The sequence below is a fragment of the Narcine bancroftii genome, chromosome 2, assembly GCF_036971445.1.
Source record: "Narcine bancroftii isolate sNarBan1 chromosome 2, sNarBan1.hap1, whole genome shotgun sequence".
Lineage (NCBI taxonomy): Eukaryota > Metazoa > Chordata > Chondrichthyes > Torpediniformes > Narcinidae > Narcine > Narcine bancroftii.
Window position 1 is genome coordinate 151,028,464 of NC_091470.1, and position 17,071 is coordinate 151,045,534.

At 42.1% G+C, this 17,071-nt stretch overlaps 1 protein-coding gene across 6 annotated transcripts in view; it reads right to left on the bottom strand.

Moving 5' to 3' along the window:
• LOC138754369 (MORN repeat-containing protein 1-like) overlaps positions 1-17,071 on the bottom strand; it is a 260,124-nt gene that overhangs the window by 109,648 nt on the left and 133,405 nt on the right. Inside the window, exon 11 of one of the 6 annotated variants that reach the window (XM_069918563.1) lies at positions 10,037-10,257. The exons of the other annotated variants lie outside the window; for them this stretch is intronic. Within the exon in view, the coding sequence (XP_069774664.1) occupies positions 10,052-10,257 (206 nt within the window). The 3' untranslated portion in view covers positions 10,037-10,051. Of the gene's footprint in view, positions 1-10,036; positions 10,258-17,071 lie in introns of those variants that run through there. 6 annotated transcript variants of the gene reach the window in all.

A 17,071-nucleotide genomic window follows, 5' to 3' on the forward strand; every position in this document is an offset into this window, starting at 1 on the left:
AGGGACTACACACATGAGGATTACAGGACGTGCATATAAAGAGCAAGGACTACACACATGAGGATCGCTGGACGTGCATATAAGGAGCAAGGACTACACACATGAGGATCACTGGATGTGCATATAAGGACCAAGGACTACACACATGAGGATCACAGGATGTGCATATAAGGAGCAAGGACTACACACATGAGGATCACTGGACATGCATATAAGGAGCAAGGACTACACACATGAGGATCACTGGACGTGCATTTAAGGACCAAGGACTACACACATGAGGATCACTGGATGTGTATATAAGGAGCAAGGACTACACACATGAGGATCACTGTACGTGCACATAAGGAGCAAAGACTACACACATGAGGATCACTGGACGTGCATATAAGGACCAAGGACTCCACACATGAGGATCACTGGACGTGCATATAAGGAGCAAGGACTACACATATGAGGATCACTGGACGTGCATATAAGGAGCAAGGACTACACACATGAGGATCACTGGACGTGCATATAAGGAGCAAGGACTACACACATGAGGATCACTGGACGTGCATATAAGGAGCAAGGACTACACACATGAGGATCACTGGATGTGCATATAAGGACCAAGGACTACACACATGAGGATCACTGGACGTGCATATAAGGATCAAGAACTAAACACATGAGGATCACAGGATGTGCATATAAGGAGCAAGGACTACACACATGAGGATCACAGGAAGTGCATATAAGGACCAAGGACTATACACATGAGGATCACTGGACGTGCATATAAGAACCAAAGGCTACACACATGAGGATCACTGGATGTGTATCTAAGGACCAAGGACTACACACATGAGGATCACTGGACGTGCATATAAGGACCAAGGACTACACACATGAGGATCACTGGACGTGCATATAAGGACCAAGGACTACACACATGAGGATCACAGGATGTGCATATAAGGAGCAAGAACTACACACATGAGGATCACTGGACGTGCATATAAGGAGCAAGGACTACACACATGAGGATCACTGGACGTGCATATAAGGAGCAAGGACTACACAGATGAGGATCACAGGATGTGCATATAAGGAGCAAGAACTACACACATGAGGATCTCTGGACGTGCATATAAGGAGCAGGGACTACACACATGAGGATCACAGGATGTGCATATAAGGAGCAGGGACTACACACATGAGGATCACAGGATGTGCATATAAGGAGCAAGGACTACACACATGAGGATCACTGGACGTGCATATAAGGACCAAGGACTACACACATGAGGATCACAGGATGTGCATATAAGGAGCAAGGACTACACACATGAGGATCACTGGACGTGCATATTAGGAGCAAGGACTACACACATGAGGATCACTGGATGTGCATATAAGGACCAAGGACTACACACATGAGGATCACAGGATGTGCATATAAGGAGCAAGGACTACACACATGAGGATCACTGGACATGCATATAAGGAGCAAGGACTACACACATGAGGATCACTGGACGTGCATTTAAGGACCAAGTACTACACACATGAGGATCACTCGATGTGTATATAAGGAGCAAGGACTACACACATGATGATCACTGTACGTCCACATAAGGAGCAAGGACTACACACATGAGGATCACTGGGCGTGCACATTAGGACCAAGGACTACACACATGAGGATCACTGGACGTGCATATAAGGACCAAGGACTACACACATGAGGATCACTGGACGTGCATATAAGGAGCAAGGACTACACACATGAGGATCACTGGACGTGCATATAAGGAGCAAGGACTACACACATGAGGATCACTGGACGTGCATATAAGGAGCAAGGACTACACACATGAGGATCACTGGACGTGCATATAAGGAGCAGGGACTACACACATGAGGATTACAGGACGTGCATATAAAGAGCAAGGACTACACACATGAGGATCGCTGGACGTGCATATAAGGAGCAAGGACTACACACATGAGGATCACTGGATGTGCATATAAGGACCAAGGACTACACACATGAGGATCACAGGATGTGCATATAAGGAGCAAGGACTACACACATGAGGATCACTGGACATGCATATAAGGAGCAAGGACTACACACATGAGGATCACTGGACGTGCATTTAAGGACCAAGGACTACACACATGAGGATCACTGGATGTGTATATAAGGAGCAAGGACTACACACATGAGGATCACTGTACGTGCACATAAGGAGCAAGGACTACACACATGAGGATCACTGGACGTGCATATAAGGACCAAGGACTCCACACATGAGGATCACTGGACGTGCATATAAGGAGCAAGGACTACACATATGAGGATCACTGGACGTGCATATAAGGAGCAAGGACTACACACATGAGGATCACTGGACGTGCATATAAGGAGCAAGGACTACACACATGAGGATCACTGGACGTGCATATAAGGAGCAAGGACTACACACATGAGGATCACTGGATGTGCATATAAGGACCAAGGACTACACACATGAGGATCACTGGACGTGCATATAAGGATCAAGAACTAAACACATGAGGATCACAGGATGTGCATATAAGGACCAAGGACTACACACATGAGGATCACAGGAAGTGCATATAAGGACCAAGGACTATACACATGAGGATCACTGGACGTGCATATAAGAACCAAAGGCTACACACATGAGGATCACTGGATGTGTATCTAAGGACCAAGGACTACACACATGAGGATCACTGGATGTGCATATAAGGACCAAGGACTACACACATGAGGATCACTGGACGTGCATATAAGGACCAAGGACTACACACATGAGGATCACTGGACGTGCATATAAGGTTCAAGGACTACACACATGAGGATCACTGAATGTGTATATAAGGACCAAGGACTACACACATGAGGATCACTGGATGTGTATATGGGACCAAGGACTACACACATGAGGATTACTGGATGTGCATATAAGGACCAAGGACTACACACATAAGGATCACACAGAGATCACATTCGAACACTGATGACACACAAGGCCACAATTAGAACACTGACTACAAACAAGGATCACCAACTATATACACCAGGATAATTATAAAGAATAGTACTCCTGAAGAGATGTAGACAGGCTTTGTGGAGTCAAGATATACAGCTTACAACCTGGCCTTGCAGCCACAACAATTACATGGTTGGTCCAGTTTTGTTTCCAATTCATAAAAATATAAAAAATAGTTTCATAGAGATGTAGACACAAGGATCACTGGACACATGAAATCATATATCACATACTGCACACAAATATTGACAGGGTTTAATCTGCTGACTCACAGCTCCAGAGACTCTCGTTCAATCTTGACTTTGGGTGCTCTCTGTGTGGAGTTTACGTTCTCCCTGTGGCTGTGGGTTTCTGCTAGGTACACTTCAGATTTGCTCACATCCCAAATTCTCACTGGTATCTTAAAAGATTCAGTAAATTACCCCTTAGTATAGCTAAGTGGCAAAAGAATCAAAGAGGAGATGATGGGCATTTAGAGAGAGAATAAACTGCAGGGAAAATAAAGAGGGGCTGTGGGATTGTTGGGAGATTCTTGTTATGAGCCAGCAATGACCGAATGGCCTCCTTTTACATCACATTAATCAATTAACGCACAAGGAAGTCAGTGACTACAAACCAACCTATATTTTAATCTGGGTGTCAGCATTTAATCTCATTGCTAATTGATCTGGAGAATGTGGTGGGGAGTTGTCACCTTGAATCAATGGCCTCCTTCTGATGAAGATACTCCCATTCTTCTGTTAATTGGGATGGTTCCTGAATTTAGACTCAGTGATGATAAAGAGAATTTGTTTTTTCATCAGATTGCATATGACTTGGAGAGAAACCTGCAGTTTGTGGTGTCTCATGCATCTAAATGTCTGTCATTGGTGAGAGAGGTTATTGTTCTGGAAGATGCTTTTGAGCAGTCAGAGGTAGTGACAGTGGTGCACTTTATGGAGAGCATACTCTGTAGTCATTGTGTGTCAGCAGTGGAAGAAATGAATGTTCAGATAGTGAAAAGAGTGGCAATGAAGAAGTTTCTTCATTCTGAATTGTATCAGGCCTCCTAAGTGTTGCCATCCAGGCCAGTGGAGAGAAGCCCACTATACTCCTGACTTGTGTCCAGTAGATAATGCAAAGTCTTTCCAACTATTGGGAATGTTACCTTTTGATGTTCCTTTACATCATTTTATCAGGTTTCCCGATCAAATATTGGCTTGTTGTTATGGGCAGTCATTGAAATCCATCCATTTCATTCTTTTATTTCATCGACTGAGGAACTTGCTGGTAGTGTCAGAGTCAACCACATTGATAGATGTGGAATAACCAATGGACCAGACCAGGGAAAGAAGGCAGATTTCCTCCTCTTGCGGGTATTAGTAAATCCAGTCAATTTGGTGGGCTAAATTACCAATGACTGCTTTGTGTGTTTTTTTAAAAAGCCCAGATTGTTCACTGAATTTAAATAACACAGCTGCCTGGATTGTTCCGCTAGGCTCATGGTTTACCAGTCTGGACCAACCATTGGACCAACACAAGGATCATTGTGATACATGCAATAGGACACCAGCAATTAGGATTAAGGAGTGCAGCTAGGATGAGCCTACATTTGTTTGGACTTAAAAGGCTTTGCAGCTAATGAAGTACTTTTGAAGCTGTAACAACTTATTAACAACAATCTATCTCCAACATTGTGATAATAATGAAATATCTGTTTTTAAGAATGGTTGAGAGCAGGGATGCAGTGCTAATTTTTTAGGTGCCAGAGCTGATAAAATGCCTGCTATTTCCTATATCCTCTCTAGATATGTCACACCCAATTTGTGTACCTGCTCATTACATGAATGGGACAAGGAAGTTGCCCAGTACATGAAATGAGCAGGTACACAAATTTGGTGTAACATATATATGAATCGGGCTTCTTATAATGTTAAGCACTAAACCAAGATGAAAGAAATATATGAATTCCAGAGCTCCACAGAAATATAGTGATAGTTAATTAAGACATTAACAAGATGATAGACTATCACTACATTTCAGTGTATAACTGGTACAATAAAACATATAATACCTAATTTAATAATATGACATAGTATTGCACGGTTGCACTCACTAATTATCGGCAGAGGTCTGGTAGATCAATTCCAGTGAGGAAAGGATTGTTTAATCCCCAAAATGTGTCATGTCTCTGGCCTTGCTTTCTCAGGTCTCTCCTTTGTTTCTCTCTTTGAAGTGCCGTCCCTTTTTCTGTACATACCTTGAGATTGTCCTATCTCTCCACATCATGAGTTTCATTCTTTCTCTCTCTCTCTCTCTCTGTCCTGGTCATTCATTTTCTCTGTGGGGATTGCCTCTTGGCACTCTGTTTCGTTTAGTTCCTTCCTCTTGCTTTCTTGGTCATTCTTTCTCCCTCCACTCAAACCCTCAGGTTACAACTCTTATTGTTCCTATTCCATGTCTCTCACTTTCTTTCCTGCATCTCTTGCATCTATCTAGGCTGGGTCTCCCTCCAATCTGGATTTGTCCCCCTCTCTCACTATGACATCTCTTTGTTCAGTCTTCTCTCTCCTCCCCTCCATTCCTCCCACCTGATTTGTGCCTCCCTATCTATCCTAGATCTCTCTCTCTCTCTCCCCTCCCCCCCTCTTTCTTGTCCCAAAGCTCACTCTATCCATATCCTGGGTCCCACTCCATCTCATATATCTCCCTCTCTGATCTTCACCTCCAATCCAAGTCTTACAATATTCAAGGTCTGTTGATCTATCTCCGCAGTTTCCTTCTATCCCAGCACTCTCTATTTCTCTCTCCTGGAGTTCCTCCCTCTGTCCTGCATCATGCTATCCTGTCCCCTCTCTCACTGTCCCTAATCTCCTTGTAGATTTATCTTTCTCACTATCCTAGGTCTTTCTTTCTCTCCTGGGTCTCCTTATCTCTCAGTACTTTCTCTCCTAGGCCTTTTTCTATCTCTCTCTCTCTCTCTCTTGATCTTGGGTCTATCTCCCAGGTTTCTGCCCCAAACCCTCCCCCTACTCACTCTCTCACATGCATGCGTGCACCCACACACACATCTAAGGTCTCTCCCAATTTTGACTGTATTCCGAGTCTCTCTATCCCATGCTTATATCTATCCCATGCTTCTCTCTTCCCCTTCAGTGTCTTTCTACCCTTCCCCCCCATCCGTGTATCTCCCGGATCTTTCTCTCTCTAAACTCACCGCTACAACTTTGACCCCAGCCAAAGACCCCTCCCCTCTGACAACTCCCAAGAAAGAAAAAATATAATTTCTACTTGAGGGCTAATTTTGAATGGAATGCTGTTATCAGTTTGATCCATTCTGTAAGTGGCAAGCACAGCTGACGCAAGTGAGAAGGGATATCAGAGCCTACACTGCCAGGACTTTACTGTGTGGCCCCAACCAAATGGAGACGTCCCTCTCCATGTAAAAATTGCAAGATTTAGCGGAATTGTGGTGTCCTCACTCATGCACATTGGAGTACAGGGGCAGTAGAAATATTAGCCAAATATTCCCTCAACTTGCAGTCTGGCCTTGCCACCATTCCTGATTCACTAATGCCTGTTTGCCGCTTGGAAAATTAGGAGCAGGACAGTATTCCGACTTCAATTCTAAAACTCGTTGGGAGAGGGAATGTTCTCTGAAATCTACAATCACATCTCCCTCATTCGTGGAGAAGTTGATCTTTTTTTTAAGAGGTGTTGGAGCAGCGTTCCGGTGAGCTTCAGCAGCATGACACCCTTGGTTGAGAGGGAAATACTGGCCGGAAAGCTGAAGCGAACGACACTGCTTTATACTTGAAGCAGTGCCATAGGATCTTGTACCTAAGGGAGCAGGCAGGAATTTTAAAGTTTCATTCAAGAGACAGCAAGCTTGGATGGTGCAGGATTCCCTTGGTACTTCATTAAGTGTATCACTATCAATTATCTAGGATTGGGCCCACAGCCTGGGGCAAAAGGACCAATGAGTCAAGGTTTTATAATCCAGATAACTCAACACAGACTGGGAAATCAAGCCTAGGACCATGCTGAATCTACAACTCATTTCTGAATAGACTTCAATAACTGCCTTCAGAAGAGACACAAATATCCCAGGTGGAATTATTCTGTGATTCCACAAGTAACATAATAAAGTACTACCATCACGATTCTCTGACCTGTACAGCAGGTGCAGCATTGTGGAATTACAAACCTTCTTAGCTTTTAGAATATGGCTGCCCCATCTGTATAAATGGTGTAACTGTTCCATTTAGAGGCTCCTGTGGGTTTGACAGGAGAAAGCGACAAGCTCAGCTCAACTCAACTCAGTGATGGGTCACTCTGCTACCATTGGGGAAAAAGGTACAGGAGCCTGTAAAAGGTACAGGAGCCGAAGACGAGCACTCAGCGGCACAAGGACAGCTTCTTCCCCTCTGCCTCCAGATTTGTGAATGAACAATGAACCACAGACACAGCCTTACTTTGACCTTTTCTTGTACTAGCCTTATTTATTTTGTAGGTTGTTTATGAATTGTGATGCTGCCACAAACAATGTGACATGTTTATGACAATAAATCTGATTCTGTCTATGCTGAGTTTCCTAATTTCAGACAGGCATCAGTAAAAGTAGTACCAACATCAGGGAGGGGAGAAAAAAGACTGAATGCAAATGAGTAAACCCATGGAAAGCACATGAAAAAATACAGGTGTTAGTTGAAAGAAAATAGGATCACCTCATCCTTGCTAGAAAGGTTTGCTGAGATTGCCCAAGCTCCATAATGGGAGACAGACCAAAGAGCTGCTGCTGCATGTGGACTTGTGGCCAATAAGAGTCAGTGGCCTGAGGAAGGTTTATTAAGCCAGCGATGTACGGAGTTTTGTGCACAATAGAGCAGGCCTTACAAAGGCTCTCAAAGTGAGTGAGCATTGATATTTGCAACCAGACTGGAATGATGTGCACGCACAGAGGAGCTGAGGCTTGAGGTGTCTGGTTGAAAAGTTAAATCATTACAAAACACGGACCACAAAGAAACTGGGAAAGGGGCAGGTGTTTAAAGTCATGTTTTGCAGGAGAAAAGTTTTTAATGTCGGGTCCAACAAATCCCACCTTTATTATACAATGGGCATTGGATCCCACTGGATGTTCACTCAGCATGTGGTCAATACAATTGCACACGAGCCTGGTAATAGCCAGGCCTTTTGTTCATGAAGATTATTACAGCCTGAGAAATAGGAGCAGGAGTCAAGCCTGCTCTGCCATTCAATAAGATCATAGCTGATCTGATAATAGGCTCATCCATCATCTACTTGCTTTTTCCCCCATATCTCTTAATTCCCCTACTTTGTAAATATCTATCCAACTTTGTTTTAAATATATTTACTGAGGTTGCCGCCACTAGGCAGCAAATTCAACAGATTAACCATCCTCCTCATCTCCATCCTAAATCTACTACCTGAACCTCGAGGCTTTGTCCCCTAGTTCTAGTCTCCCCTACCAATGGAAACAACTTACTTACCACTATCTTATTTATGCCTTTCATAATTTTATTCATTGGCATAAGATCCCCTCTCATTCTTCTGAATTCCAGCGAGGATAGTCACAGACAACTCAATCTCTCCTCATGGATAACCCACTCATTCCTGGGATCAACCTGGTGAACCTCCTCTGCACTGCCTCCAAAGTCAATACATCTTTCCTCAAGTAAGGAGACCAGAATTTCATGTAGTACTCCTGATTGGCCTCACCAGTACCTTGTACAGTTGCTGCATAATCTCCCTGCTCCTAAATTTAATCCCTCTAGCAATAAAGACCTTACTTTACACTAACACACCACACAATGGCAGGAACTACTTCTCTCCATTTTTCCTCAGCCTGAGGGCCGCTGTTACATTCCCAAATGAGATGACCTTACAGGTCCAAATGTCTCTTTCCACTCTGAATGTTCAACTTTCTTCAGTCAGTGCACTAATCAGTTAGTAAAACCTCCCAGTCTGTGCACTAATCAATTTGTTCTTAGCCAATACCTCTGACATGCTGAAATAAAAACAAAATGCTGGAAACACTGAGCAAGTCGTGTAGCAGCTCTGGAATGTTAATATCTCAGGTGGTGACCCTTCATCAGGTTTTCTGTTCCTCCAGCCTTTTGATTTTCACTATTGAAATTCTGGCGTGGGATTCTTTAGGCAGACTTCTCATCCATCATTCTTCAGGACCACACTGTTCTTTAAAAATTTAAAGATAACTATCAGGTAACAAGGAAGTTCCTGACACAACTGTACAGATTGGTTGAGTTTGACTCAAGTGAGGTGACATTGATAGTGTGCTGTTTCCTGACCTCCCCCAAAGGAAAAGAAATGAATTGTCAAATAGAACATTACCCGTTCAAAATTTATTAATTCAGCTGTTATATTAACACATCTAATAGTAAGTGGTTTTACACTGATTCCAAAGTGTTCACATAGCATTACCCAGGCATAGTATATTTTCTAGGCATTGAATACGCTGAAAGTATCAATTCCACGATTTATTTATCAATGTGAGCAACTTGTAGCTGAGAGATTATTTTTAACTGTTTCTTCTGAAAACATTGGTCTAAAAATGTTATTGCTCAACCCAAACATATATCAAATCTCTTCTTGTACTATCCTAACCCTATCTATAAGCTATTCTGGGACCAGAAAATGATCTGCTCTGTTAAAAAAAAAAATTTCTTGCACTAACTGCAACTTGAAGATTTATTTATCTATCGTTTATTATTTATTTTTCTGTCTTGCCACATGATCGTAATTTAATTTTTTACCACAGTAAAAGTCCTAAAATCCAGACTGCTTGGGCATTGGGTTAGTATATTTAAAAATCAAAATTAAGGACAGTACACAGGTAAATTTTGATAATTTATTAATGAAATATTTTTCATCTAAAATACAAAATATAAAATGACAAATATTTTTTCTTACATTTTCCTGACTATGCATGGTTGCTTATTGCCGCTGCGCATCTATGGCACTTACGCAGGCAGGCACGCACACAAAAGCCAAGAGTTTTTGAGAAGTCCAGATTCTTGGGTAGTCTGGATTTCAGCCAAGTTTTTAAGAAGTCTGGATCCTTGGGTGATCCGGACTGCCGGCATCTGGATTTTTGAACTTTTACTGTAATGTTGATCGTGTACCTTACATACCTGTTTGGCTGTTGCATGTAGTAAATTCGGTTCATCTATACATTGTACATAAGTATATGACAATCACATTGATCTACCAACATGAACTGTGACACAACAAAAATACATACGTTTATTCTAATAGAAATAAAAATAAATCATTTACTCCCTAACACACAAGTTCATCTATGAGTGCTAGACAGATGCTCAGTGCTAATAATTTTCTAACATCCTTTCTCGTGGCCACATGAGCATCAAGCCACATTGCAAACACATTATCAGTAGACTGCCTGTCACCCAACCCCAAGCAGATCAGTAATGAGGAAGTTTGAGAGGAGCTTCAGGGATGTTCCAGTCCTGAGAGCAAAGAAGAAAAGTGAGCAGTAGAGTCTTTTGATATAAGTTCATAGTATTTTCCCTTAAAAAGTATGGCTCTGCCATCTCTGTGCAAAAATGTTGCTTCTTAGAGTTGTTCCGACCTCAGAAAAATAGTACCACCTTCTTCCCACACCTGCTGTACCATAGACTTACAGAAGCAAATTGCTAGGTGAAGGAACATGATGCAAATTCTCTGTGTATGGACCAGTCTACTTAACTGCTTGTCTGAACCCAGCCTAGTATGATTGACTGCTGAACCCAATTGCATGATCAACCGATAAACCCAGCTTTAAGGAATTGACTGATAAATCAAGCTGCATGGATGAATCTGGCTTTAGGTGATCAACAAATAAACTGAGCTTTGAGTAACCAACTGATGAAATGAGGTTGGAGTGATCATTTGTTGAAGCCAGACTTGCATATTCAAGTGGTGAATCAAGGGCTCACCACTGATTATTCCAGATTTGAGTAAATGACTGATAAATATATTGGCTGCATCACAGTCAGGTATGGGAACACCCATACTCCTGAGCGTAAAGCCCTCCAAAAGGTAGTGGACATAGCCCAAGATATCACAGGCAAAACCCTCCCCACCATTGAGAATATACAAGGGAACTCTGCCATCGGAGGGCAGCAGCGATCATCAAAGACCCACATCACCCAGCACATGCTCTGTTCTTGTTGCTGCCATCAGGATAGAGATATAGGTGCGTAGAGCTCATCGAAAGAACCAAAGACTTGTTGATCCAAACTAAGGCTTTTATTAGCAAAAGACAGGAGTTCTTCACAGGTGGCCGACCAGTCCGGAATGATCCGACCTGGCTAGGGACATAACCCTTTAAGGCCCAGACAGTAGGCGTGGCTAAGCTCTCAGCCAATCGCTGTAAGCACAGTCATTACACTCTAGATACTGTAACTATATACATTGGTGATAGGTCTGTACTATCACAAGGTGTCATAAGACTCATGCCACCAGGTTCAGGAACAGCTGCTACCTCTCCACATCAGACTCCTTGTCAATGACAAAGTCAATCAGAGACTCATTTAAAGACTCTGACTTGTGCACTTTATTGATTTTCTTTGTTCTCTTTGTAATGCACAGTCAGTTTGTTTACATTCATTATCTATTTACAGTTCTTTTATTTGTTTACATGTTTACGCTGTGTACAGTTCATTTTTTCCACTACCAACTAGTGGTAATTCTGCCTTGCCCATAGGCAAAAGGAATCTTAGGATTGTATGTGATGTCATATCTCTCTGACAATAAATCCAAAATTTGAATCTAATTTACACCTAATTGAACTACTCCCGATACTTTTTGAACGGTGAGAGGAAACAGGAGCCCCTGGAGGAACAGACGCAAACGTGGGGAGAACGTACAAAATCCTTACAGACAGTGTGGGATTTGAACCCTGGTCCAATTGCTGGTGCTGTGACAGCGTTGCGCTAACTGCCAACCTAACCGTGCTGCCCTTTGTGAAAATTGTCATCATTCCAACTTGCTGTCACTGCAAAATTCTTACTAAACTGGCACCCTCCAGCAGAAAGATCTCAAAAGTGGCGAGCTGTGAAGGAGTTAATGTAAGAATGTGGATTTTCTGAGGCATAAGGTGGTATCACTCTCACTCCAGCCGCCTGCTTGTGAAAGACTCGGTGCTGCCAATGGATAATACATCAAGATGCTCTTCTGAATTTGGTGCTGGGACTGATATGCATTCCATTTTTTGGACAGAGGCTATATTTTAGGTTAAGACATCAAGTCATTCTGTCCCCAACTGCTACTGCTCACTGACATCAACAATTCTCAGCCGTGTCCCCTGGGTTGGGCCCTCCATAAAGCTTGTTTAATTCACCTGCACCATACATGACCCGAAGAACTGGTAACTGACTTTGGCAACTGAAGTCCACAAAGGTTCATCTCTTCTCCTTGTGGTCGTAAAATGAAATGATGTCTAACTGCCAGCAACCCTGGTCAATCACAACAGTAAATGTGGCAAGTAATTCAACAGGAATCAATGCAGCAAGTTTTAACCCTGGTACCCTTTCCTGAAATTATTTGTGGAACCAAGTAAAGCATTGGATGTTTATAATTTTAACCTGATTACATATTGAAGAGAGAACTAAACATGAGAGGAACATTTTGTTTTTCTCTTGTGTTGTGCTGGTAGCAATCTGTATTCGAGTGGATAGAAACTTCCCTGGCCTTGCTCTGACCCAGGGGTTAATTAAATGCACAGTTTAAGTGAATAATGCAGATTTTTTTTTCTTTGTAGTATAAAGTTAAAGCCTAGGTCACAGAGAGAAGCAGCAGCAAGCAACTCCCCATGTGTCTCTTTTAATTAACACACTCGTAACTAAAGCTGCTGGCCAAGGTCAGACACCCGCTTTTCTCAGACAGACAAGAGGATGCAACTCAGCACAGCGGGGACGAGAACAAGGGAACTGACCTCTCCAGGAGCAAAATGTCAATTAATTATACTTTTACTACCCTCTCAATTATTACATGCTGATAAGCTGAATAGGATATCTGAAAATGGCACTAAATCATCAGGAAGTCCCTGGCTGGTGAGTATAGTGTGACAATTACCATAAAATTCACAGATGTGGTGCCTAATAATAGGGCATAAATAGTTATAGGTTGTTTATGGCCTATACTCCTGTCATATTTCCCATCTCTTTAACTGAACAGTTTTGTCACAATAAAGAACTTTAAGATGAGGATGTATAAAATCTAAACAGTGAAGTGGTTGATGGTGAGCAGGACTTTCACTGTGTATCTACCAATGTGATTTCATTTTAACCCTGCCAATGCTCAGAACGTGCACCTTTATAGATAGGGGTGATAGTGAAGGGAGTCATGGTGAGGGGTTGTGTGCATGGGAAGAAGTTGAAACAATAAAACACTGCAGATGCTAAAAACCTGAAGAAAAAAATTGTAAAGTGTCTGTCATTCTAGTCAACTGCTAGTCAGGAAGAGGTTATGTTTCAGATCAATAGCAGAGGGCATCTGTTTAAGGTGAGTGAACGAAAGTTTAGGAGAAATGTCAGAGGTAGTTTTTTTGTACACAGTGAGTGATGGGGGCCTGGGACATGCTGCTGGGGTGGTGGTGAAGATTGATACAACAAGGACATTTAAAAGACTCTTAGATAAGTATATGGATGTGAGAAAAATGGGGTGTTATGAGCCTTGAGGGAAGGAAATAGGGAAGGGTTAGATTGATTGTGGAGTAGGTTTATATAGGTCAGCACAACATTGTGGGCTGAAGGGCCTGTACTGTTCTGTTTTCCATGTTCTTCTTGAGTACTTCCCTGCAGACTTGGCCACCTTCACTTTAAAATGAACAAGCTGGTTATGAATCCCCGTGCACCCGACATTGAAATCCCAATTGCTCCCCTGGATGGATTGAGGGCCACAGATGCACAGATGACACGCACTGGTGAGATTGAGTCCCCTGTGGATTATTTGATGAAACAGGACTGAATAATAAAAGAGAAAACAGATGAACTACATAATAGAGGTCATTAAAACAAGGCTACATGGTTTCCCAGAAGGATTGGAAGGTAGGACACCATTAACCTCCCAAATGCACCTTACCCAAGACCTAGTTACGGAGTTCAGAGCTGGATTTAAAGTCTTCCATGTGTTGCCCTCTATCAAATCACATCTGTAAAATCACAAGCTCACATAATACCTTTTTTTGAATCTCAAGCAATATAGACCAGGTAATCTGCTGGTTTAATTTCCTAAGGATACATGCAGCCGACAATGTCAATAGGAAAGAATTATTATACGACTCTGTAATATTTTCAGGATCTCCTGAAGCAATTTACTGGATTGCTTTTGAACCTTTATTAAATAAAACCAATTAGCAATACTATGCGATTGGCATAGAGCAAGATCCCATAAACATCAAAGAGATGAAAAAACAGTTTTTGACAGTGTCAGCTAAAGAAAGAACTGGAGGCGACCTGCTCTTCATTAGTTACCATCAAGATCTTTTCCAACATCTGGATTTGCGCAGCTCAGTGTGACTTTGTTACCAGATTTTTGGTAATAAAGGTTTTTGGTAATAAATAGTTCAATTTCATCTATATATCTCATTTGTATCATAAAGATGCAACATCAAGGCTGAAGTCTTGGAATGGTCTTGAACTTACAAACTTTTTACACAGGGCCAAGAGAGTCACACACTTTCTCATGACCATAAGAACATAAAGACAAGAAAAGTGGTAGAGAGGATCACTGGGGTCTCCCTCCCCCACCCCCCACTCATTGGCGTGATCTACCAGGATAGTTGTCCGAAAAGGGCTCACAAAATTGTTAAGGACCCCTACTACCCCGCACACAGCATCTTGCAGCTACTCCCATCGGGAAAAAGATACAGAAGGATTTGAGCCAAAAACAGCTTCTTCCCACGGGTAGTGAGAATGCTGAATGACTAATGAACTATTCATACTGCTCATACAATCCCTCCGAGAATCTACGACTATTTAGCAGTATTTAGTTATTTTTAATATAAATTGCTTGTAAATATACGTGCTATGTCTTTACATGTGTTTGCATGATTTTACACCGAGGACCAAAGATCGCTGTTTCGTCCAGTTGTGTGATCATAATAAACTTGAACTTAAATCAAACTGCTACTCTATGTACTTGCACTATATATCAAGTGGAGAACATAAAACAGTGGAACACAGGAACAGGCCTTTTGGCCCACAATGTTTGTGCTGACCATGAGGTCAAATTAAGATAACCCTACCTGTCTACAAAGATTGGATTAAGTAAACTGAATTCGTTTCATTGATGCTAAATCAGAATTTCTCCTTTCTCTCATTGAGGCCGCCAAAGAGTTCTAACCCTGGCAACCCAATCAACAGTGTGAGGGAAGTACGTTCCCATGTTAAATAATTGTTGTCTCATTGAGGACATGCTGTCATTCCATGAGGGAGTCTTGGAATTGCTATCCTATTATGTCATGAAATTAGTTAAGGCCTAATTCTAACCATATCTGAGATCTTACCCAGTCTTACAAACCAGAAAGACCCAAAGGTGAGTGCAGAAATGATGCCTCTTCATGGCACATGTTGGGATCCTGTTAAAGAACCAACAGGACAAAAGCTTTGCCTGTTTACTTCTGATCCTCATCAGAACGATGGGCACATTCTTTGTCAAAGTCCCAATATGTTCCCTTAATACAAAATTTCACCCTACCTCTCACCTAAAGGCAATGAGTAATATATCTTGTTTGATTGCCCTCGTCTGGTTTAAATTATATTCAACTCTGTTTTCAGTCCTACAATACAAGAATTGTCAAACTATGTTCTTGAGTGGGTTCACACTAATTCTTCTCAATGATAAGAGTTGACCCTAGGGCAGGGGTGGCTAACCTTTTAATTTTTAATTTAGACATACAGCATGGTAACAGGCCATTTCAGTTCACAAGTATGTATCAGGCAGGTGGGGGGGGGGGGGCGGAGGGGTAGACTCTTGGGCCGAAATGGCCTGCTACTGTGCTGTATCTCTAAATTAAACATTAAAAAGAAAAAGGTTGGCCACCCTGCCCTTACACCATTGATATCACTTTGCCATCATTGCCACCAGATTGGAAATCAAACAACTATGCAATAAATCTGATTTTCCAAATTAAATTCACTTCCATCATCAAGCCTGTATCCCTGATTATCATGTACAAAATCAAGTCTCTCAGCTTTTTCACTCAGATGGATATAAAAGATCTCATGTTAATATCTTGAAGAAGAGCAGGCAAGTTGTCCGTCCCAAGTGACTGAGAGTATATTCATCTTTCAGCCAAATGGACATTAACATACTGGTGTTTGTGTGAGATTGCAATGCACAAAGTGGCTGTTTGCCGCATTACAACAGCAAATATAATTCAAAAGTATTTCATTGGCTATAATACAAGTTCAATACAACTGAACTTTTAGAGCAGATATTAGCAAACTTATTGTAAGGAACATACTGACTCCTAACCACAACCAGCATTACAAATAGAGAAAAAAAAAACTCGTCACAAAATTTGTATTCACAATGACAGATTCTGTTTGAGCTCCCCTCTTCTTTTAAAACATTCCAGCTTGCTAAACTGCTGAGGAGACCAAGAGTGTCCCGGGTGAAACCACACCCATGGGAAAGCATGATCACCTGCAGAAGGGAAAAGCATCAGCAGAGAAGCTGGAGCCAGCAAAACAGGTGTCAAGGGGCGAAAAAGTGTGCAGCAGCTGTAAAACTGGATATAGCCAGGAGTTAGCTCCTGCAGGGTGTGAAGAGGAAGGGAAGGAAGAATCATGCCCCAGCAATCAGCACCTTTGGGTTTGGAGAGAAGGTCAATCCGGGGTCCTGCATCCTTGCAGAGTCAGCAGCTGCTGGGGGAGTGGAGGGGGTGACTGGAGAGAGGGAGAGAAGCAGGAAATAAATTGCAGAAAATGAAGTGTTACAATAATTATACATTACTTGCATAGAATAAACTGCTG